Source organism: Calypte anna, chromosome 24, assembly GCF_003957555.1.
Source record: "Calypte anna isolate BGI_N300 chromosome 24, bCalAnn1_v1.p, whole genome shotgun sequence".
NCBI lineage: Eukaryota > Metazoa > Chordata > Aves > Apodiformes > Trochilidae > Calypte > Calypte anna.
In genome coordinates, this window is record NC_044269.1 from 5323062 (window position 1) to 5346924 (window position 23863).

The 23863-nt window shown below is 45.1% G+C and overlaps 1 protein-coding gene across 1 annotated transcript; it reads left to right on the plus strand.

Annotated features, from left to right (window-relative positions):
* Window positions 1–4537: 4537 nt before the first annotated feature.
* On the plus strand, window positions 4538–12029 carry ANKK1 (ankyrin repeat and kinase domain containing 1). Its single transcript, XM_030464846.1, has 8 exons — window positions 4538–4725; window positions 7246–7540; window positions 7930–8081; window positions 8579–8628; window positions 8729–8884; window positions 9157–9275; window positions 10282–10327; window positions 10681–12029. The coding sequence occupies exons 1-8, from the start codon at window positions 4538–4540 to the stop codon at window positions 12027–12029; spliced, it is 2355 nt and encodes a 784-aa protein (XP_030320706.1).
* The last annotated feature ends 11834 nt before the right edge of the window (window positions 12030–23863 follow it).

Here is a 23863-nt window from a genome sequence, read left to right on the forward strand (position 1 = left end):
TGGGATGGGCCTTGGGTCTAAGGAACTTTGGGAAAGATTTGGTGCTTCCAGCAAGTACAGCTGATTCAGTGAAGAATCTTGATGGTGCTTAAGGTGTACCTAGAAGGGAGATTCATGAGAACAGCTGAGCTGCATAGAAGAGCTGGAAAATCTCAGGAAATTTAGCCAGTCAGGTTGAGACTGCTTTTTAAGAGCCTTTGGCAGGAATTAAAAAATTGATTGGATGAACATGTGAAGGATGAATAGCTGCATCTTGCATGTGCCCTTCTTGCTTTACCAGTACTTCCTGGTCTGCAGGCACAACCATTGCACCTAAAAAGAGTTGTACTGTCTAGGAAAGAACTCAGCCATCTCCTGTAACACGAGTCACCACATCAGGATCACCCCATATCTAGTCAATTGCTTTGTTAAAAGTCTGGAAGATTAATTGATAATATGAAATGGTAGCAACAGGTGCTAATCCCTAAGGAAAAGGAATTGGGGAGCAGAGATTTACATATGAGCTGGTCCTAGCATTAGGAAACTCACTGTTTGGAATGACAGCAGAGCTGGGCAAGGACTGAATTTGACATCTCTGATCAGCACTGTGGTTGCTGTGGACCATGCACAGTCACAGTGCTGAAGGTTCTGCTCAGGCCAGTGACTTTCAGGTGGGTTTTGTGTGTCTTTCCCAGGACTGCTTTGAAAGCGTGGAGCCACTCCTCCAGCCAGGTGACAGAAACAGCTATGGGAACACACACAACCTCATCTCGTTTGGTCCAGTTTTGAGAATGAAGAACAGGCTCCTATATAAACCTGTGGAAGGTGGGTTTCCTGTTTTTTGTTTGTTTTTTTTTTTTCTTCTCTGTCTCTCTCTCTCAGAGAGGTTGCTGTTTGACTTTTCCTGCTGTGAAAAGCAGTGCACTTTTAACAGCTTTCTTGGAAGCCACCTGGTAGGACTGCTTTGTATCCCAACAGCTCCTAATATGTGTTTTGCCCTTCCTAAATCCTAGGCAAGATGGATAAACAGTATCAGATCTGATAGACTTTTAGACAGGATACATGATCAAATATATCCTCTGCAGGAACCAAAGCTTTAGGAGTTCTTCTCCATCCCTCTCTTAATGCTGTTCACTACCTGATTAAGTTTTTCTTTATTTCCAGGTCCTGATTCTGCCATGCTGGTACCCATTCTGCTGGGATCCCTTACTGGCTTTGTTGTCTTGGGCAGTGCTTTCATAAGCCTTTGGCTGCATCACAGACAGAAAACCAAACCCATGTGCTATCCAGAACTTGGAGAAATCCGTGGCCTGTGAACTACAAGCAGCTGGTTGGTCCTGCAGACCCCACACCATTGCTACCATGATCAGAAGAGCAACTGATTTTGCTTTGCATGCCATATTGCTTTTGTAGAGCTTCTGCTGACCCAGGGAGCAAATTATCCAATCTCTGCTTTTGAGCACATTGCTCCTTCCTTTCTTTCCCTCTGCACGAGTGAGTCCCTAAACTGCTGAGCAGGGAAAGAATTGCAGTAGTGGTCCAGCTATAAGGGAGAGCAGAGCTTAAAATGCAGTATGTGCAAGTGCCAGCACAGAGACTGATCTGAGGAATCAGGGTGCAGAAGAGCTGTGAAAAATCAAAGCACTTCAGACTAGAGCCATGTGATCAAGGAGATTCGATTGGTAGGAAAAATGAAGAAACTCAAGGTTATTGAGTGCAGATACGGACAGGACCCAAGAGGTCTAGAGATCCAGCCACTCAGCTTTACAGCTTTTCTCACACCTAAGAAGCCAGGTCCCTTTATCCTTTTGCTTTACTCACATTTTCTCAGTTTCAGTGGAACCAAGTTGCCACAAAACTGCCTGTTGGTAAAATCCACATCGTGAGAGAGTACGAGTGCAAATGCTTTCATCTGTCAGGCTGAGTTTGGGAGCACATAACAAGAAACTCACCGTGACCACCTTGTAGGTCCAATGCCAGGTCAAGACTCAATGGCAGGTACCCTTCAGAACTATTAATTGTCACCTCTGTTGCAGCAGTGCTAAGGAAACCTGCACTGTGTTGGGTCTGACACTGAGAGGGTCCGTCCGGGCTGACCCCTCAGTCCTGCGACATGACACGGAGCCGCCAGGAGGTGGCAGAGATGCAGCTGCTCTTCCAAAAGGAAATAATCCAACGCCTGGAAGTTAAATCTTCGGTAAAACACTCTATGTTGTTTTCAGGTGTTGGAGCAGCATCTGCACTTGTTGCCTACCCGCAAAACGTGGCTGCATCTTGTTGGAGCTAACGCTGTGTGCCCCTTCCAGCAGTGTGGAGCCTTTCCTTCTAGGGTCCTGTGAGGCTGGGCTTGATCTGATGGAAATTCAATTTTCTCTTCTTGCTTGTGCTTGCCCAACACTTTGTACTGGTGGTGACTGTATCAGGTGCACTGAGAGGGGGGGGATTGTGCTGTTTCCAGAGGGCTGTGCACAGCCTGAGCACTGACACCCTCTGTGCAGATGCTCAGCCTGTTACACTGGGGAAAGGTGGCACAGGTGTGGTGGCTACTGATAGCTCTTCTTTTAATAAAAGCTAAAAACTCTCAGGTTATTGCAGACACTGTGGTGACTCCCAGGTCGCAGGAGGTATTTGATGACTGCCACAGGTACTCAGAAATGCTACCAGATCATTCTTTTGGACACTTCTGCCACCCCGTAATTCTACAGCTGAAAAATCTCCTCCTGATCTCTGACGAGGGGACCGTGCGTGGCTTTGGGGAATGAAATATAAATCAGCTCGTGGAAGAAGCTGCGGGAGGGTTTTGTGGGTGCTGGCCCCATGAGTGTCCAAACGCTTGAGTCACATCTGCAACAGGCACCGGGGGGGGAATGGATGGGAGCGTTGCCTGCTCTGCTCTGCCTGGGCGGGAGCAGCCGTGGGGTGTGCGGGCAGAGGGTCCCAGATGGGGCAGGGTGGGACAGGCGGCAGGAAGGGTGTGGGGGTCCTCTCAGGTGGGAAGGGTGTGGGGTGCCCTTGGTTGGGAATGTGTGGGGTCCCTTCATGGAGGAAGCATGTGGGGTCTCCTCTGATGGGAGGGATGTGGGGGTCAGGTGAGGGCTGAGGAGGCATTGCACACGTTGGGCGCCAAGGGATGCACGGTTGGGTGAGGGGGAGTGTGAGTGCCTGAGGGGAAGGGGAAGGGGAACGGGACCCACCTGAAGGGAACGGGACCCACCTGAGGGGAAGGGGATCCCAGCTGAAGGAAGGGGATCCCAGGTAAAGGAAGGGGATCCCCCCTGAGGGGAAGGGGAGCCATAGCTTCCTGAGGAAGATGCGGGAGGGCGGCCGAGGGTCAGTGCCGCCATGAAGGGTTCGTGATGGCCTCGGGGCAGGTGCTGCAACTTTGCTACCCTGGAAAGTGTTTGTCTGTGCCTTTGCCTTCTCCTGAACTTTTTATAAGAAAATGAGAGCAGCTCAGCAGGGGGCTTGTCCTGCCAGTGCCTGCAGGTGAGATGATGGAGCCCCATCCTCAGCTCTGATGTTGTGCTGGCAGGTGAGTGAGTGCTGGTGGGACTGGAAGTGGCTGGAGGTGATACCTGGGCCAGCAGCATCACGTGTGGTCCACTTCTTGGACTCAATTGCTTTTTTTCTTTTTTTTTTCCCCTCCTAAAAGGCTTCAGAGCCTGGCTAGCTTGTTTGTTTGTTTGTTTCCTTCTTTCCCAAAGAGCGTGAGTGGTGGGCCATTGCTAGAGCACTTTGTGTCAAATGCCACAGAGAAGTATCTTGCATCAGTCTTCTTGCAAGAATTTCTTCAGCTCTCATATGTAGCTGAAATTCCAGGTCAGGTCTCAGTGGCAAGTACCCTTCAGAAATACTAATTGCTATCTCTATTACAGCAGTGCCAAGGAAAGCACCACTGTGTTGCAGTTCACATTCACACAGAGTCCCTGTGCAAAGTCATGAAAGACAGATATGCACAAAACCCAGACAAGTGTCATTAAACCCTTTTTACAGCTTCAGAGGCCAAGCATAAACCTAGAGGCATGCATGCTGTTACTGGTGCCACATGGTAATGGTTAAACTGCTCAGACCAGCTCTTCAGAGTTCTCCTGTTTCTTCTAATGTCCCTTGCAGGGATTTGACATCATATTTCTCCCTGAGGTAACCTCCCTGCCTCGCTGTGTTCATTGTATTTCTGCTTGAGCGTTTTCCCAGGTTCATGAGCTCATGTTTGCCCTGTGGTATTTCTGGGGTCTTCTCTTTTCTTTCTCATTCTGTAGCGTTTTCCACTTTTTCACCCAGCACAGGATCTTTGTGGATTTCTCTCTTCCATTCTCCCTTCCCTTAAGTACCAGTCTGCCTCCCAGTAGCCTGGCATCAGTGCCTGGAATTAAGTAACTCAGCTCCTCTGCATACCAAATGAGAGTGACATTTAGGATCCACCTCTTGGCATTAAGTAACATGGCTCATGTCAGGTAACTCCCTACCTCCCTATGTAAGGCAGCAGGAGGAAGAGCTCCTTTCTTCTTCTCTGCTTCCACCTGAGCAGGAGGCAGACAGCCAGACTGCCCTTTCTGCCATGACTTCGGAGAGAGACCGGCAGCTGGGCAGCTTAACTGTCTTTAATAAGGAAGATTTTGAAGAAGATTGGATTAAAGTGGCCAGCGGAGGCTTTGGGCACGTCTACCAGGTCAAGCACAAGAGGTGGAGAACAGTTTATGCAGTGAAATGCTCTCCCTACCTGCTGCAGGACTCCAACGTGGAGAGGTAACTTTGCAGTCTCTTCTAGCTCAGCAGTTCAAGCTGGCAGAGCCATCTGGAGTGATTTGGTTCCAAAAGTCTGGGAGGGATGTCCACATGGCTTCTTCTTCCTGAGAAGTCCAGTTTCTGGTACCCAAATGGAGTGGAAAAACCACCAGTGCTCCGGAGTTCTGCCTCTCTTTCTTTCTGATGTGTGTATTGTTGGGGGGGTGGGAAAGGAGCACTTATTGAGAACAATTAGTGTTGAAATACAGAGGCAAAAGTAGGCACCTTAAACTGAACACAGGCACATGGATAAAAGCAGCTTTGTTACTTATTTGCAGCTCTCACTGGAAATTGAGACTAGTGGATATCTTTTAAGTTAAATTAGTCTTTAAAATAAGAAGGTTTAAAGCTGAGGGACAGAAAATTTATAGCTGTTTTTGCTGGGCTCACAAAGCTCTCAGCTCCCTCACTTGCCTTACCCTCTAGAGATTCTCTTTTCCCTTGGTGGTGTCCCTGCACCCTCAGTTTATTTTTTACTCTGCCTCTCACCTGCAGAGACTTCTCTGCTGACTCCCTTGTGTCTGCAGATAGAACACAGCAATTGCTGCCAATGCCACATACAGTATAGTCAGTGATGAAAAAAAAAGCCTGGGTCAATTAAGTTATTTATTGTAAAGTGTTATTCTGTTCAAGTTGGAAGGATCCTGCCTGGTTAAAACTCACATGCTCCTATGACTTTTCTTGCCATGTTACTGACAACAATGGAAATGGTTCAATTTGAGCAGTGTTTGTCCTCTTTAGCTGGCACTGTTTATGTTCTTCAGATGTTAAGTTTGCATTTCATTCTCTTGGGAAAAAAAAAAAAAGTCAGTTTTACTTCTGTTTATATCAGTTCTGGTAAATTTAATCTTATGCCTTTCCTGGATTATCTGAACTCTTAGTGTGCACAGCAGAAGAATGGTTGAATGGCAGCAGAAATGTACACTGATTTTTAAAAAATAAACCAAACTATTTCTGCAATCATCAGTCTAAAACCATAAGTCTGACAATCTGAGTTTGGATAAAACATCTAACAGTATATGTGCCCTTCATACTTCCTCTACTGGTCTTCTAGCAACTGAAGTTGTACTATTTTGCCACTAAAACAAACTTTGTCCTCAGTGTAGTGCTATAAAAGATTTTCCTACCCCTTAAATATGTCCAAACAGCCTTGAGGCTGCTCTGCCTTACATTATACTTTGGGGTAACCCTGTTGAGTTCTGGATCATGAGGCACAACCATGCTGTCCTGCACTACACAGGCTGTGCCAAAAATCCTTGCTTTCTGTGGAGGTTGTAAAAAGGGCCAGAACTGGTCCTGTAGCCCCATGCATCCAGGGGGTACCAGTGTAAAATGTTTGAGAGAGGCAGATGTTTAGTCTGCAGTTTGTGTGTACCCAGAGAACATCCTGGAGTGCATGGTGCATGTGTCTGTCGTGAGGCTCCTCATGTGGAATATGAATTGGCTCTGGTTTTTCTGTCAGCACTCAGTAGAAGCCCCAGATGAAAAACAAAAAGGTTCCAGGCCACTCAGTGCTTTTAAAAATGCAGAGCAGCTCAGCTGCCTGGTAAGGGAGGGAAAGGAGGCAGATGTTTCAGAGGAGCCTTTAGAAGTCCTTAGCTCTGCTGTCTCTGGGCTTGTAAAAACAAGGTGTGTCTCATCAGGAGATGTGAATGAAGGAAATGGTGTGATGACTTCTGGCTGCTCACCCTCTGGATCCCTAAGCAACTGCTTCACACAAAATGAGTCAAATTGAGAGTGAGAAAGACAATTCCTGAGGTTCTTAGATCCAGAGGTGTGTTTTACCATGAGGAACTTGGACGAGGAAGTCTGGCAGAAGGATTTGCTTATCTGAGCTATATTTAGAGCTATTAGAAGCCAGGCATAATGTTGTTGCAAGCTCAGATTCATTCCCAGGGTGTGCTTTTTAAATGTAGTTTTGGCACTTTACTGCTTGGCTGCTGTCAGCATGCTTTGGGCACCCCAACTTGTTTGTCAGGTTGGGGAATGTAAAGATTTAGTGCAATGGGTCTGCCAAAACTGGCAGCAGTGGACAGACATGTCTAGGCTCTCTCTGGGACCATCTTCACCACCATGCTGATGGATCTAAAGCTGCAGGCAGGGCACAGCATGGCCCCTGGCTACCTGCAAGCAGTGTGCAGGCTATTGCTGAGCCCTGGAAGTGACATGGTCCCCACGCTGTGCTGCTCCTGCCATCATCCTTTCAGGGGAGCATCACTCAGAAACCCAAGCAATCCTTGGCTCATTTTGAAACGTTATAACACCTTGTGTGTTGGGTTTTATTTCAGTCTGCAAAAAAAAAATCATTTTGTGTTTGCATTATCACCAGTTCAACGGGCAAACTGGAATGAAAGTTTCTGGGTTAGGCAGAGCTGCTTGGAAAGGCTGGATATCACCAAGCTCCTGTACAGTAACACAGCCAGTGAATCGACTGATAGCATTTCTTGGTTCCACTATTTAATTTTTATTTTGTTTTTCCAGGGCCAGCATGAACTGCCTAATGGAAGAGGCAACCAAGATGGAGAAAATCAAGTTCCAGCACATTGTCACTATCTATGGGGTCTGCAATAGCCCTTTGGGGATAGTGATGGAATATATGGCAAGGGGGTCCTTGGAGAAAATTCTTCCCACTCACAAAATGTCATGGCAGCTCAAATTCCGAGTTATTCATGAAATGGGCTTGGCTATGAATTTCCTGCATAGCATGACACCTCCTCTGCTGCACTTAGATCTAAAACCAGGGAATATTCTCCTAGATGGGAATATGCATGTCAAGGTATGACCTTAATGCTCTCTTTGTATGGACAGGTTATTTCCTAAATAAGAAAAAGTTTTGGGTTTTTTTGCTAAGTGAGTCCAGAATCCTAAGAAGCTCCATTCTTCAGGAGCACTCAAAGGAAGATTCACCAGCAGGGCCTGTAAGAAGCAGCTTACCCAAATTATCTGGTATTCAAGACCATGCAGGGAACCCATGCCAGAGCTGGGAGGAAATGCTGCTCTGCTGGGCTCAGTGAAAAGCATAATTATACCAGGTTTTTATTAAGCTTCAGCTGCTGGGCACCTCATTGTCCTGGTCATGGAAGATGGAGGTGTCTCCCAGCTCTCATAAGGATGGGGGGAGATTGTGAGCATTACAGGGGAAGCTCTCACTTTTTCTGCTTGCAGATCTCAGACTTTGGGCTGTCGAAGTGGATGGAGCAGTCAAGCCCCATGCAGTATATTGAAAGCTCTGCTTTGAGAGGCACTTTGAGCTACATCCCCCCAGAAATGTTTCTCCAAAACAGCAAGCCCCCAGGAATCAAGTATGATGTGTACAGGTAAGGGCTGCTGCTCTGCTCAGAGGTCACACAGGGTTGCCACCAAGCTCCTACACAGAGCAAGAGGGACTAGGACATTGCCTCATCTGATTTATATTCTGGCCCTCTGCCTTGCATAATGTCCCTGCTGGGGAACACACTGGGAGTGACATGTTCTGGAAATTTGTTAGCACAGTAACCCAAGACAAGAGGCAAGGGAGGATTTGCATGGCCACATGATCTAAAACCCAATGTGGTTTAAGTGAAGAAAGGCACTGAGAGCCTGACTTTGGCAGGAAAAGCTCTAAGTCACTCATTGACTCCACCAGCCCTTTCACTGAGGCATCAGACATGTAGGTGATGATTCATAAGATCTCCTGGTGTAGGGGAAGCAATCCTTCCATCATGAAGAACTCCTTTTCTAATTTTCCCATTTCTCAAGAAGATGAAAGCAATAAGTGAATTTTATGTTTGTGTACACATGGGAGTGATTGCTCATGATGTCTCATTGCCTGCAGCTTTGGCATTGTCATTTGGGAGGTGCTTATGCAGAAGAAACCTTATGCAGGTAAATTTGAATACTTCTTATATGCTCTGCACTTATTAAATGTTTATTACAGCCACCTTCACAGAGAAAAACCCCAGTGCACTTTGCCCTTTTTTTTTAGGAGCAAACATGATGGCAATAATAGTCAAGGTTGCAGCAGGGAAGAGGCCCTGCCTAGAACCCATCAGTGATGACTGGCCAGGGGAATGCCAGCAGATGGTTGACTTGATGAAGAGGTGTTGGGATCAAGACCCTAAGCAGAGGCCAAGCTTTACAGGTGTAGTAGCTGATTGTGCTATGGATTAGCCAAGGGTTGCCTGCCTGGATGAATGAGTGGGGATAAGCCTGCAGGTGGCTCTGTGCCAGGTGAATTGCCTGTTGCCTTGGAAATGCTTGGTACCCATTTGCTGTCAGCACGTCCTCTTTCTCCCTCTTTGCTCCCTCCCTCTCTCTGTGGAAGATACTTGGGAGACTTCCACAGCCTTGACTTCTGACTGGGTTCTGAACATCTGGGTAACCTGCAGAGCTCACAGAACTTTTGCTCTGCAGATATCCCAGTGGAGACAGACATGCTGCTGGCACTGATACAGAGCCTTGTGGTAGATCCAGAGAATGAACGCCTTGTTAGGAAGATGTCCCAGAAACCTGCCATCTCTGGGAACCAGCAGGTGAGGAAATCTTCCCAGTACCACTCAGGAAATTCCACTGAATTTGTTACCAGTTTGTGAGAGTGTGTTTCCTCCCCCATCACTGCTTATCATCAGACAACGAGGGGCCACCTCAGCAACCTTTGCACAGTGGGTTTGCTTGGGATGTACATGTGTAAGGGGGTGGGATAACTTGGAAATAAGTTTAGCAGGCTGGCCAGTGTGCTAAATGATAGGCAGTCTGAGAGGAAGAGCCTTCTTTGTACCAGCTCAGATGAAGTGGGTTTATTTCATAATCTTCAGTCATTAAAAGAAGCTCAAGCACAGAATCAGAGGGATTCTGCTCATGTCACTGGTGCATGTGCTCAGGTGACCATTTTCATGTCCCATGGAACTGAGGACATTCCAGTTTAAGCTCTTGTAGTCGGAAAAAAAAAATCCCTCTGTTTCTCTGACTAAGCAAAACTATAGGTTTCAGGTTAGTGACAATTTTAGCCCAGCTACTGGAGTGTAATTGTGCCTAGAAGCCAACTTCATACAGGGAGAAGTAGCAGTTGAGAATTATTGCTATTTTGAGGTTTTGCCTACTTGTGCAGTCAGCAAGAAATGCTGAGTATAGAGGACTGAGGAGGTGTGGGGGTGTTTGGGCTCTGTGTGCAACAGAGAAAATGAGCAGCTGGGTTTTTGCCATGGGCACCTGCTGCAATAAGGAGGCAGAGAGTGTGCATGGGAGTAACTGAGTAAGAGGAGGAAAATCTCACTGATATCCAGAGATCATTTTCAGGCTCCCACATTCCTGTTAGTGTCATCGTTTGCTCTGCTGAGCTTTGGGTACAATAACAGGACTGGACAAAACCAACCAAACAAACAACAACCAAAAAAACCAACCAACCAACCAAAACACCTCACTTGAGTGATAATACAAAATTCTAGAGCAGAAACAAAGAAGGATTCTGTGCAAACAGGACAGAATGAAAATAAACAACTTTGCCTTACGTTTGTTTCTTTCCCCCTTTCTGAAAATGAGAGTGACAAAGAGGAGATCGCCTTCACCCAAGACACCAGAAGTGATGGTGAGTAGGGGACGTTGTTTATAATTCAAAAATGAAGGAGAAACCTACAAAAAATGCCTATTTCCTCACTCTCCAGTGATAAGGATGTGGCTTCCACGTGGGTGACTTTTTTAAGTGAAAGAAAATGAACTCTACAAGGCCTAGCAACTACAGCTCCCCTTGGGGAGAGGCCAAATGTCTCACTGCTTTCTAAGAGATTGTTTGTAGTGATCTTGCCTCATTCCATATTCCCTGCCACTGAACTGCCTTTTATTTCATTCCATACTATGAAGATCTCCCTCCCATCTTGTGTACACCAAGCTATTTCACTTGGTCTTAGTTTCTTTTTCCTATTTTGTTTCCCCTGCTGTTAGAAACCGATAATCAGGAGGTTCATATTCCACCTTCTTACAGTGAGGCTGAAAGCCCAGAGGACATCCTGCCTGAGGAAATCTGTAGGACCCATGAAAATGGCCTCACGTTGCTTCACCTCATGGTGATCCAGGGAAACGTCAAGAAGGTGAAGTTTCTTCTGAGCTGTAAAGCAAACGTGAACAGCCAGGCAGTCTGTGGGTACACCCCACTCATTATGGCTGTGCAGAAGAGGTCACCAGAGATCTGCTCAGTTCTGATAGAGCACGATGCAGACATCAACATGCCCGATGATGATGGTTGGACACCTCTCCACTTTGCTGCTCAGAACGGGGACGACAGAATCGTCCGCCTCCTGCTGGACCACCAGGCTCAGGTGAATGCTCAGGAGCATGGGGGATGGACCCCCCTGCACCTGGCATCACAGAACAACTTTGAGAACGTGGCCCGAGTGCTGCTGTCTCGCCAGGCTGACTCCAACACCCAGGAGGCTGATGGAAAAACTGCCCTCCACGTGGCAGCTTGCTTTGGACACGTCAGCCTGGTGAAGCTGCTTGCCAATCAAGGAGCAGACCTGGAGAAAAAGCAGAAGAATCACAGAACCCCACTTCACGTGGCCGTGGAGAGGGGGAAGTTCAGGGTAGTCCATTATTTGCTGAAGAATGGGACGTGTGTCAACAGCCTGGACCAAAACCATTACAGTGCCCTGCACCTGGCTGTGGTGAGGGGGAAATATCTCATCTGTGAGAAGCTCATCAAATACGGAGCCAACGTGGAGCTGAGGACAGACAAAGGTTGGACTCCCCTGCACCTGGCTTCTTTCAAAGGACACATTGAAATCATCCACCTGCTGAAAAACAGCCAGGCCAAGCTGAATGCCAGGGGGAGCATGGACTGGACACCACTTCACCTGGCTGCTCGCTACAGTGATGAGCCAGTGGTCTGTGAACTTTTGAGGTGTGGGGCAGATCCCAACATTGCTGAGAGGTCAGAGTGGGCCCCCCTTCATTTTGCAGTCCAGCGGGGCTCTTTCTTGACTGTCATCAACCTGCTGGAGTGCAAGGCAGATGTCAATGCTAAGAACAAAGTGGGCTGGACACCCTTGCACCTTGCTGTCCTCAAGGGCAACATGGCCATTATCAAGACCTTGATAAAGGCAGGAGCTCTGCTGGATGTGGAAGATATCACTGGCTGTACAGCCCTCCAGTTGGCAATCAGGCATCAGAGAGAAAACATCATCACACTGCTTCAAAGCAAGGACTCAACCATGAATAAATCTGAGAACAGGACTCTGGTGAATGATGCTAAGATTTCAAGACCCAGATTTGTTCGAGGAAGGACAGATTTGTAGGTTCAACAAGGCTGCCATTTATGACTTGAGTTTACCAGCTGGTGTGCCTTAAACCACCATATCCTGTCATCTGGTGATTACAGGAAAATACTTTTTTTTTTTTTTTTTAATGAACGTTTCCAAGCATGAGCATTAAAAGAGTAGGAGAAAATGAAGCTGTAGAAGGAAGACAATTTATTTTCCAGAGTCTGACCAAGCCTGCAGAACACTTTGGCTTGGTGACACAGGCTGTAGACAATGCTTTTTTTCCATTTAGGAAGTGGACACCTATACTCCCTTTTCATATGGGCAATGCTGAAACTCTGCACAGAACCTGCATATACACATCTTCTGCAGATTTGATTGCTTTTATTCCATGTTTTCCTACAGAACAGATTGGTGTAAAATGGGCTCGACACCAGTGGGAATTGAATAATGAGATTCTCACCTGCTGCTGGAAATAGACACTAAGCATATGGTACAGCAATGTGTCAGATTTTCTGACATCTCATTTTTGTTAGAATAAAATAAAGCAAGGAAGGAAGAAAAATCACTACTAGAAAGTATTTAAATGAATGCAACTCAGAGAAAAGAAATTCCAGAATCGTTCCACTCCATCCCTTCAGAAAAAGAAGAGCCAAGAGCTCTTTTTCCTAGGTATACAAATTACTTATTGACCTCCTGCACACTTCAGACTTTAAACACTGAGGCTGTAGCTAGAAAGATGGCTCTAAGGGTAAGCCAAAAGGCAGCTGCAGTTCTGAATCCTGTTCCCTGAACCATCATCAGGTTTGAGCCATGTTTTTGCTGGGAAAAAATTCTTTATCTCCATCAAGAGGATGTTCTAGAACTTGATTACATCTCTGGAGACCATAGAGTCTTCATGGTTTTGATTCTTGTGTCACAGTAAGTGGCACTTTGTGCAGCTTGTAACAATCCTACTGTGATTTTTTCCAAAATGTGCCTGGGATGATGACTATGATCATCTTAGCTGGAAAGATGCTGCAATGTAAACAAATAATCCACAGTTCTTCAGGGAAAATGTTGCATCTTTCCTGATGGAGATTATTAGCTGGAAGCCATCACTTTAGCAACACTGCTTTTTATCCTTTATGGACAGAAAAGTCTGTGTATGCAGCAACTTCAGGTTCCCAGCAAGCAAGCCAAAGTAGTAATGCAAACATGGAATTTGCTTCCCATAGTGAGGGAATGGTGGGTTCCAGAGAAATGGGCTGAAAAGGCAGCTCTTAAAGCTTTAGTAGCTGAGCTTGGGCTAAGAAGAAATATGATTGGGGTGGAGACTCTCCTCTAGCTGAACATCAGTGACCATTCCTGTTTGCTCTGCTGGTGTTCCAGTGTTGTCTGGTGCTTTAGCCACTCATTCAGGATTGTTGTGCTGGCTCTTTACCTCCTGCAAACAAAGCTGAGTTGCACAGGCAAGGGAGTTCCTGTTCAGCTCTGGGAAAGGACCAGAACTGCTCCATTACATTACAGAAAGCCTCTGTCCAGTGGCTCTTTGGTTTGATGTGTCAGAGAAATGCTTAGTGTCCAGGAAACTCTGGCATTTGTTTGATCAGGGCAGAGCAGAATGTGAGGATTTAGGTGCTCTTTGAAGCCTAAGTTCCATGGTGATATGCAAGTCATAGCTATAGTTCATTGTTTAATACATCATGCCTTTTGCTAGATTAGCTTTAACCCTCTGAAGCTCTGTGGACTACTCTAAATAAAAGATCAGGAGGGGTGTTTTTAATGACAGTGCCTGCTACTATGAATCTGTTAGTCATTTCTCATGTGTTTATTTTCCTTTTGATATTTGACCAGTTGAACATGTCATGAGCACGTTATTACAAACTGGGTAGAGACAGGGGCCAGCCTGCACCCCCAAGGGCAGGCTATGGGCTGCTTCTCTGTGAGAGAGTCTGGTTCTCCAGTGTTCCCTTTTGTAAGAAAGGAGCACTATGCACAGAGAGAACATCTGTGGAATTGCCCTTCAGATGATGGGGGAGTGTCACTTGTTCAATATGGTCCCCATTCTTTTTTTCTCCATTATAGTATTCCCCTGCCAAGGAGCTGAAGCCATCTGTTTAGCTTTGAAGCCTGGCTCTGAAATCCAGAGCTGTTTCCCAGTGCTGGCTGCTGAACGTGCCCTGTCTCTAGTCCAGGGCATGAGCACAGTCAGTGTTTTGAAAGAGGCTGTTCTGCTGCTAGAGGTTTTTCTTGCTCACCCGTTGAAGCAGAAGAGCAGGGGGATAATGACATCTTTTGTGTTAAGTCAGTGCCCAAGGAACTGAGGGAAGGCAGCTAATTGAAGACTAAATGCCAGGGTCTCAAGTGACTCTCAGGTTGCCACCCTCCTCCTCGGAACCTCTCACACACAGAGATGCCTGGGTGGAGTTATCCCTCTCTCAGTCATCAGAGAAAGCCTGCAATCCAGTGCACTGAAACCAGTCCCAAGTGTTGAGCTCTGAAATTACTCAGTTCTTGTACTGTCTGCTCTCTGTGCTTCTCAGTGTCTCGATATGAGTATGACATTAAAGATAATTTTATTACTTTATATTATGCAGATAGCAGGACTGTGGTTAATATCTTCTATATCTGATGCTTTTGTCTCACAGGAGAATGAAAAGACAACACCTCTGCACACATCTTGCTGATATTATAGTCACTTTCTTGGCTTCTGCACTACCAGAGGCAAAGTCCATTTCATGTCATCAAGAATGGCAAAACTGGGAATGGATGTCTGGCTAACACCCCCCCCACACACACACACAAACCTGGGGAGGACGACTCCATAGTAACACTTGCAATGGAAATTGTTAAACTTTGCTTCTGTAAGGATTCCCTTCAATGCCTCATGTTCAGGCATGGCTAGGAGGTCCCTTAGCTTTTTTATTTAACAGGAGTATTTTGAAGCAAGTACATTTTTTTCTTTGCTTAACTGCAAGTGAGCAGCAGTGAGCAGTTCCCAGAGGACAAGCATCCTTTCTCTTAAGCCCAGACCATGGAGGAGCATGGGGGGGTCAGTGGCCCAGCCAGCCTGGTGGCTCTGGGGCATCTGCTAGGAGGCTCCCGAGATGTGGCAGACAGGAGAAACCTGGGTTCAAGGGGGAGAGAGAGAAGGAAGAAGCTGCTGGAAAAGTTATCATGAGGCCTATATGCTTTGCTTTTGCATCTAAGGTTAAGGGGATGATAAACTCAAGCAGTGGCTCCTGGACAGGGTGGGGAGAAGGGGCTCTTTCTCTGGTGAGAGCCCCCATGAGCATCACTGCCCAGAGAGGTGCCAGGGGCTCTGGGGGAAGAGCAGGGCTCAGAGCCATGCAGCTGATGCCACATGCTGTGCTGCAGAAGCAGCTCCTCATGCACAGCCATAAACAGAGGGGTATTTGTAGCAAACTGGAAGCTTTGCCTCTAATTAAAATGTCATACTTCTCATACTCAAACAGCCTGGAAATCTCTTGCTGAGAACTAAGCTGTTTAGCTGTTCTTAAGCTGTCAAAGGCATAACATCAAAGAAATATGAGGCATACACAGATATCTCTCCCTTGGTGTGGCATTTTTACTCCAATGTCACTTAGAAAATGTTTTTTTCTTTTTTGGCAGCAATGCTTGAAATTCTGCAAGATGATGGATGTGACTGGCAGCAGGAATACTACAAGCAGAGTTTTCAGAAAACTTCTTTGCTGGTTTCTGTGTATCCCTCCAGGTGATGTCACTTGTGATAGATGAGGGGAATAATAGAGAAGCAGATGAGGAGTGTGCTAATGCAATACAGAAAATGGAGGACTTTTAATTTTATCTTTTTTTTCTAAGTGTCAATATGGGGTTTTTATGCATTCAACCTTGATGCCAGCTAATGCCAAATCATCTTTTGTTACTTCCTTCTCTTCTTGGGAAGTGAATTTGAAAGGTTAGGGTACAAGAATCCCTCACAAATGCTGAGCAACAACAAGCATTAAGGGCTTAATTATTCAGTGAGGATAGTTCAGAACTCTTGCCTCAGCTGTGAATGCTGAACTTGGGTGAAACTTCTGTGTCACTTCTGTGTCAGTGACTCCACCAGCTGCTTGTCAGACAGGAGCTGAGGTGGTGTTAATTGTCACTTGGATAACTGGGAGAGGGAGGAACATGGATTTGGTTTTCACCCAGACAATCTAGATGTGTTTTGAGGGCCTCTGCATGGTGAGATAAATGGTAGTTGTAGTACCTGTCTTCAGACACTGTTTGTGTAAGTCAGGACTCTGGTAAACTTTTGCTTTGGTACATTTTATGAAACAGTGTCAGCTGTAGGTGTATGGAATGAGAAGGATGGTAAAAACAGGGAATTAGCCTAGAATAAGTCTTCTCTTTAAACTTCACATAGAGAAAACCCAAAGAAGCATCCCATGCAAGTTGTGTTCTATTGGAATGTCAGTAATACTCCACATGTTTCTTGGTAACCTGTCCCAGGTAAAACCCAGAGGTCACTGGGTAAAAATCCTCCCTGGCATCATCACATCTTGCAATGAGGGCCAGCAAAGAAAGGAAAAGTGGTGCCAGTTTCACAGCAAAGAGTAGGAGATTCTTTTCCAGCACAGCAGACATGAATCAGGATTCATGTCTGCTGTGCTGGAAGCTGATACTGGTCCTAGAGCTACTTTACCTGATTTGCACAGAGATCATTTGCTCTGGAGATGCTCCAGAAAATGGCAGCTGGGGACTTTGTCCAAAGGAGGAAAGGGCTGGGTGGGGGGAACACTTCAGGCACATGACTGTTCCTGTACAGCTCTTTCTCTTAACTCTGGCTGTATTGATTCAGCTGGGGGAAAAGAATGTCTCCACTGCTTAATATAATTTGAAATATTTACACAGAAAGAAATCCAATTGCCACATAATTCAGCAGCTCGTTTCTGTCATCACTCTGACAAAACCAAAACTCAGCTCATATGTCATAGAATGTTCCCTAGAAGAGCTTAATTAAATTTATAATGAAAATAATGGGATTAAGAAGACACAGGGGAAATAACATTCCTCTTGCAGAGCATTACAGAGGTGATGGAAGCAATTTGCAGAGAAAATTACTTGTTTGCAGCTGAGTTTCTATAGAAATTAAATGAGTCTTTACAAACTCTAGAAAACTGCATCCCAGCCTCCGCTTTTTGACTGTGCACCTTGCAGCTTGTTAATTCTAAAATTAATCATAGGTCTCCATCCCCCCCCCTTTTTTTTTCACTCTTTCAGATCCATTTTACTCTTTTGTCCCTGCTGTTAAATATACTGATGATTACATCATGTTCCTACCCAAGAACTGCCAACGCTGACAGCCCAGGCAGCACGTGGCAGCAGTTTCTCTTGAAGGGAGCAGTAGCAGGACACAAATCTTTTTAACAGCTCCTTTCCTGAGTGCACTGTTCTGACCCTTGGAAAAACCAACATTTTTGTCCCTTATGCCTCACAAAAATAGTGTCTTTAAGGTATACAAAATTCTGTGGGTGAGCAGAGCAGTGCTACCATCTTTGTCTTTGGGAAGGGAGGTGGAAAAAAGATGTTTCTTTTTTCTTTTTTCGTTTTTCCTTTTTCTTTTTTTTTTTCTTTTCTTTTTCCTTTTTTTTCTTTTATAAGCAGCCAGTATACTTAGTTCTTTTCACACTGCTTTGCCTGCCCTTTGTGTTGGGTTGCAGGCACCACTTTTCTGATTCCCATGAGCTCTTCTGGAACCAGCCCATGCTCTGTTAATTCCCTGTCTCTTACCTTGAGCACAGCAGCTGCATTCAGCTCCCACTGCTGCTGTCCCAGAGATCCATGGGGAAATGGCCAGAGTGTGACTTTTAACACATACACTTCTTGAGAAACACCACACAAATACATCCAGTAAATGAATCAACAGAACCAAGGGTTGGTCTTACTGCATCTGACATCCTTGCCAGAGGACTGGAAGCTGGGACTGATAGAGGTTTCCCAAGTGCTGTCTGCTCTCTTAGTGCTGTGTCTGACTATAAACACTTTTTCACTTAAGAAATGTACAACCTAACTAACCAAGTGAGCAAGCAGGGGTTTGTCATGCATAGCATGAAGCAATATAATTTCTGATAAAAAAATGACAGATGGTTCTGTAGTGATAGAATGCTTTGTGGACATTTCAGTAAAAATCTTTAATTTTCTAAACCAGGTCTTACCTGCCTGCCCCAGTCACTTTGCAGAACGCTCTCTTTTACCAGTATGAAACTGGTCATAAGATCACATGGTGACAGCAGCATCCAAATTGCTCCTCCTGCTTGGAACCCCATCTGTCTGCTTTTCTTCTCTGTTGTGTCTGGTGCTCTCTTCTTGTTTTTAAAAATTACCCTTCTTAAGACTCAGACTTCTTCATTTTTGTCCAGTCCTCACCCTGGTGTAAATCCCCAGATATTTCAGCTTATCCAGATTTCTCTGGATCCTGACCTTTTCATTCCCTGCTTGATATACTTGATCACATCAATGGATCTTCTACGACTCTGTGTGATGCTGCCTGGTGCTTCTACCTGGAAAGCTTCAGACTAAGTAGCATTCAGCTCTGTTCTGTGTTGCTCAGAGTTCTCTAAACCAGCTAACTTTTTGGAATAGAAACCTTTTGAAGTCACTACTTTCTTCTCTGGGCATGTTTCCAGTGTTTACTTCCCTCAGTGGCCTTCACTCAGCAGCAGAACTCTGAAGGGGGGAAAGCTGCAGCTTCCCAGTGGCTGCAGTTTGTTTGTTTGGCAGGACTGGAATTATGCAGATATGTGAATAAATTAAAATAATCCTATATTTTGGAGGACAATAGATCTGAATAAATACATCTTGGGGGAAAAAGTATTTTTAGAAGAAATGCTTGTGTTTTTTCCATAGCCCTTTACGTGTGGAGAATCAAGATGTTTCTGACAGCAATGATGTGAATGTAGGAGGGGGTGATTTTAATGTGAGAAGAAACAGTGAATTTCTTTTTATTACAAGGGGGTGGTTGTAGGATGTGTACTGTATCAGACGTCAGTGTAAGACATGCCTGACTCCCTTCACAAGCTTTTCATGACCTGACATAATAAATCCTGCTCTGGCTGCACTCTTTCCAGAGTACCCAGCACTTACCTGTTCCACTCCCCAGCTTTAGGGAGTATTTTCATTCTCTTCCTTTGAAATGAACACACAGATCTCTTCAAAAAGCTGCTCTCCACCCAGTTCTAGCATTGCATGCAAGTGTGAGCCAACTTCCATTAGAGTAAGAGGAAAAAAAGCCTGACTGGATATCAAGGAGCACTTGCTGTTTTCTCCTACCAGGCGTTTCATACCCAGCAAGTTCAACATCTTTTCATCCTTTCATCAGCTGCTGCTTTCCTTTATTCTGGCTTAGAGCACAGCATGAAACCTTTCTCTTCTGTAATTTGCTACTGGCCTAGCTATAACCCCATTTTCTCTTCTTTTGGGAAAAAGAAAAAAAAAAAGAAACAAACAAACATCCCTGCCCGAACCCAACAATTATTGGTTTTAAGGCTTGATAATACTTTGCTTTGTTATAACCCCAGAGGGGCCTGAGTTCAACACTGTAAGGGGAAGAGATATCATTATCCAGACTCTTACTTGGGCAAGAAGTTATTGCAAGGACCCTGTGCAAGAGAAGCCCCCAGGTCTACCCTGCCCCATCTCTAGGAACAGCTTCTTTTGCATCTCTGGCTAGAGCTGGGCTAAAATCCCAGAAACCCTGAAACACCAGAGAACTGCTCCCATTAGAGACACCGTGGGCCTAACTCTCTTGAATGGGTGAGTTACAAATAGAATAAACCCCTCCAGAAGCAGAATTGACCACCTCATCATGTAGAGAGGCATTTGCTCATTGTATCTGTGTTGCAAACTGCATTCTTTCTGGTTATAAAGAAAGACTGATGATGCTTTTATGAGTCACCAAGTGCTGCTGTGTTTAACAAATTGCTCTGCTTTTTCAAGGACATGATACAGTAGCTTTGCTTTAATGGAGCCTCTCAGATTTACCCAATGGAGTTGGAATTTATGGACATTTTTACCAGACTGGGGTTTTGGGTCCCAGCCTGACAATGTGCAGCCATTTCATGAACTAACCTATATTTATGCTTAGCTTAAATTAACCAGTTTGCACAAGGGAACAGCATGAGGAGCTTAAATCTGATTTTATTGCAGCTTGCTTCTGTTTAATGCCACTTATAAAGGGGGACATGTATGAACTCCTGGGATAAGTATCCTCAAGTTTTTTTGCTCTGTTGCCTGCAGTATCTCAGGGATGTGAATACCCCTCTACCCCTATATATTGAGTTTCATGAGTATAAATCCATGAACAGAGAAAATCTGTGAATCACACAGCTACCATGCAGCTGTAATGAACTACCATTTATACTCAGTAATTCCTTTGTTTCCATTTTTAAAAAATCTGGTTTGAAAAAGGAAAAATCAAGAAGGTAAAAGATCAAAATCATTAAGTGGTCAGACAGCTCAGCTACCCCCTACAGAACATGACCAAACTCCATGTCCCAGAGATATGTGGTAACTGTGCTTCTGAACCTAAAAAAAACCCAAAAACAAAACAACAAAAAACCCCAAAAACAAAAAACAAAAATAAACCCCACAATCTTGGTAGACAGCAAAGATTCTATCTCCCTCTGGAGTAAGAGAAAGCTTTAGGTTTGGTTCAAAGAGTCCCAGTAATTAGCTGCAATACCAAAATGAACCTTTGTTTGCTGCTGTTCACCCTGTGGTACAGTGCCATTGCTTTAGGAAAAGAGCAGTAATATGGAATAATACTGGAAGAATTTAGCTTTGGCAAAATTTAAGTTTGGGGAATATCTGGACCCATTCTCTGGCATCTTCACTGCTCCTCAGGACAAGCTCTTTTCTTACTTAGGCAGGGAGGTGCTCTTAGCATGAAGATTTTATTGCAGTTCCTTGGATAAAGTTTTCTGTCTGCTCCAAGCAGGAAAAAATAAAATTCTTTATAAGGAGCTCAGGAAACAAATCAGTCTTTTTGTAGAAGACTTCAGCCTGACAAAAGGTTTTGCTGAGACTGACCTGTCTTTATTTTGAAGGAATATTTGCTGTCTAACACCCAGCATGATTTCTCCCAGGGGAGATGAGTGTTTCTTTCAGCTGGCCAATAGGTTGTTCCTTCTGACTGAACACAGTTGTGTTCTGTTTATGGTTTGTCTCTAGAGACTCCAGTGAAAGCAGGAAAATGTCTTAGGACATGAACCCACTGAGACATTTCTGAAAACTAACAAGTACAAAAACAAGAAGAACCAACTGCAAATAAGCCAAAACAGAGAAAAGGTGGAACTTGTATAAAATATGTTTAGGTTCTTGGAGGAGAGAACCTAAACCCAGGTGGTTTTGATGTTAACAAGGTGTTCAGGATGTCAAGACAGCTCTCTTTGCTGAAGGACTGGGTTAAATGAGCAGCTCACAAGCCTAATTGGATAAATGTATGTGTATAGTAGCAGCAGACAAAGCCCACTTTAGCCTTTGCATCTGAGCAGGGGAGCTTTTATTAATTCAGAAGTGAATGGCTGTGCCTGTTAACAGAGTTTGACATTCCCTCCCCAGCTTAGTCTGGCTCTTTGTGGCCTTTTTACCTACCAGGATGAGTTTGATCCCTCTCTGCCCTGCAGAGTCTGCTGTGTGCTGTAGCCTGAGAGCAGCTCTGCAGAGCTCACTGCTGCATCTCCTCCATCACCTCTGAGCTGTTTAGAAAAGTCAGCAAAAGCCTTTGTACCACTGCTCACCATGGACTCCATTGCTCCCTCCTGACCTACCTGTGCTTGTAGAAAACAGAGAGAACAATTTTCAAATCCACTTTATGAGGCTTGAAACAGGAGTGTGGATTTTATACTTCTGAGGAACGTATAGGTAGGGTGAGAATACAGCTGGGGGGCAAGTCTTACTGCAAAAATGTCTTCTCTGCTTATGAATTAACCTGCCCAGCACACTTGTGCTCATACACACACAGGTGTACAGCCAGCTCCTCCTCTTGCAGGCAGTAAATATCAGTAAATATACTTCCTGGTATATATTCCTAAATATACTTCCCTGCTCTCACCTCCAGCATGATGATGTGCTGGAACCAACTCCCTCTGAGTGGGGGTGCCCAACCCCACTGCTGGAGGCTTTGGTGGAGGTGCAGTGATTTTTACTGCAGGGTGACAGCTTTTCTCCAAGGCTTTTGGTTTTAAATGCATGTTTACAGGCACCTGGCTTTATTCAGATGGCTTTTTTGTGTCAGTCTGGCTGGGCAAAGAGAAGCATCTCAAAATTACCCTGCTTCATGGAAAACTTCCTTTTGCTGTTTTTAATTAAGAAGATGGTAGAAGTTACTGGCATCTTCCCTTTCACTGGTGTCACTGAATCATGTCCCAGTTCATAGTATTTCACTCTCTGTAATCTTCTTGAGTGGTTCTGGTTTCATCTTTGAGGTTATTTACTGAGCTTCTGTATCAACCAGGCAATCAGACATATTTCTTACAAGATGCCCTGAGAGCTGCCACACAGACATGAACATTTCCTTTGAGAGCTGTGCTCAGACACACAGACACATCTCTGGACAGGTTACCCTAGCTGAGCTGCTGTAAATCACCCTTTGCATAATCTTAAATCAAAGCAAGTGAGAGGTAAGCATGTTAATGTAAACATAATGAAGGGATACAGCCTAGAGCATTTTACCCTACATCTACCACCAGCTGGGAGCATGCACAAACTCAATTACTGTAGCACAGTAAATTGCCAAGCCACAATAATTCAGTCATAAATCTGTATCCCTAGCTTAATTTGGTGGCTTTTGCACCCAGTCTGCAGCCTTGGTGTGTGTTGCAGGAGCTGATTTCCTCTTGTTCTGCAATTGTACCATCATTTACAGCAAAAGAGAGTGCAAAGTGGGTGTACAGTGCTACAAAGGCATAAACATTTTTCCTGGTATCTCTGCTTTTAGCCAGCCTACTCATTAGATTCAGGTCCTGTAGACCATTTTCAAACTCACCAGCTTTGTTTTGGGTCAGGCCCTCTCATTCTCTCTCATTATCTGTGAACTTTTCTCTGCTGCTGAACCCAGCCCACGGCCCAGAGGGAGGCAGAAGCAGTGCTGCAGCTTTCTAATATTAGAGAAAATTCCATGTGTTATTGAATCATCCCATGCAATGGATTTAATCCAGGCCAGCCACGGGCACCTAAGCATGTTTTCAACCTACTCACCAGCACATGCAATGCTGTAATTACTGCAGAATCACAGGAGGGTTCAGGTTTGCTGATTTGCCCTGGTTTCTTGGCTGCTTCTGGGTTAGGCAGGAGACATTCAGATGTCTGAGACAGGGCAGAGGCCCTGATTTACCTCCTCTGGTCTATGTTGAAGAGACTTTCCACTCCAGTGATAGCACCTGAATCCCACAACCTCTCTGTACAGCCTGTTTTCACCACCCTTCTGTGTATTTGTGCCTTCTGCTTTATTTTTCTAAAACTTGCTCCCAAAGCACAACTTCTCATGTTCCTCTCACCACGTTACAAGCTCCCCTAGCAGCACATGATTATCTCTGCAGTGGCTTGGTGAAGAACAGGAGTGATGGCTTCTGATGTAGAGCAAGCACTAAAACTCTGTGCTGTTTGCTTGCTTCCCTCCAGTCAGTCTGGCATGGAATCCTGCAGCTGAGAGTTAAGTGATGTAAACTTTACAGTCTCATCAAAGCTATGGATACAGTTGATTGCATGCAGCAGGGAAGCAAGGGTAGGCTTGGCTAAATGTGCTCACTTATTTTCATTATCCCACTTTTTTTTTTTTTTTTCCTGTGCCCAGCATGGCAGCTTGGGCATGGAGAATGTTTTTCCTTATTTAAAGGCTTTGGGTTTTGCTCTGTGTGTCT

Coding starts and splice junctions, on each gene's coding strand:
- ANKK1 (XM_030464846.1), top strand. CDS start 4,538: ATGACTTCGGAGAGAGACCGGCAGCTGGGCAGCTTAACTGTCTTTAAT. Junction 8,082..8,578: donor ATCAAGTATGATGTGTACAG/GTAAGGGCTGCT, acceptor CATTGCCTGCAG/CTTTGGCATTGTCATTTGGG. Junction 8,885..9,156: donor GCAGAGGCCAAGCTTTACAG/GTGTAGTAGCTG, acceptor TTTGCTCTGCAG/ATATCCCAGTGGAGACAGAC.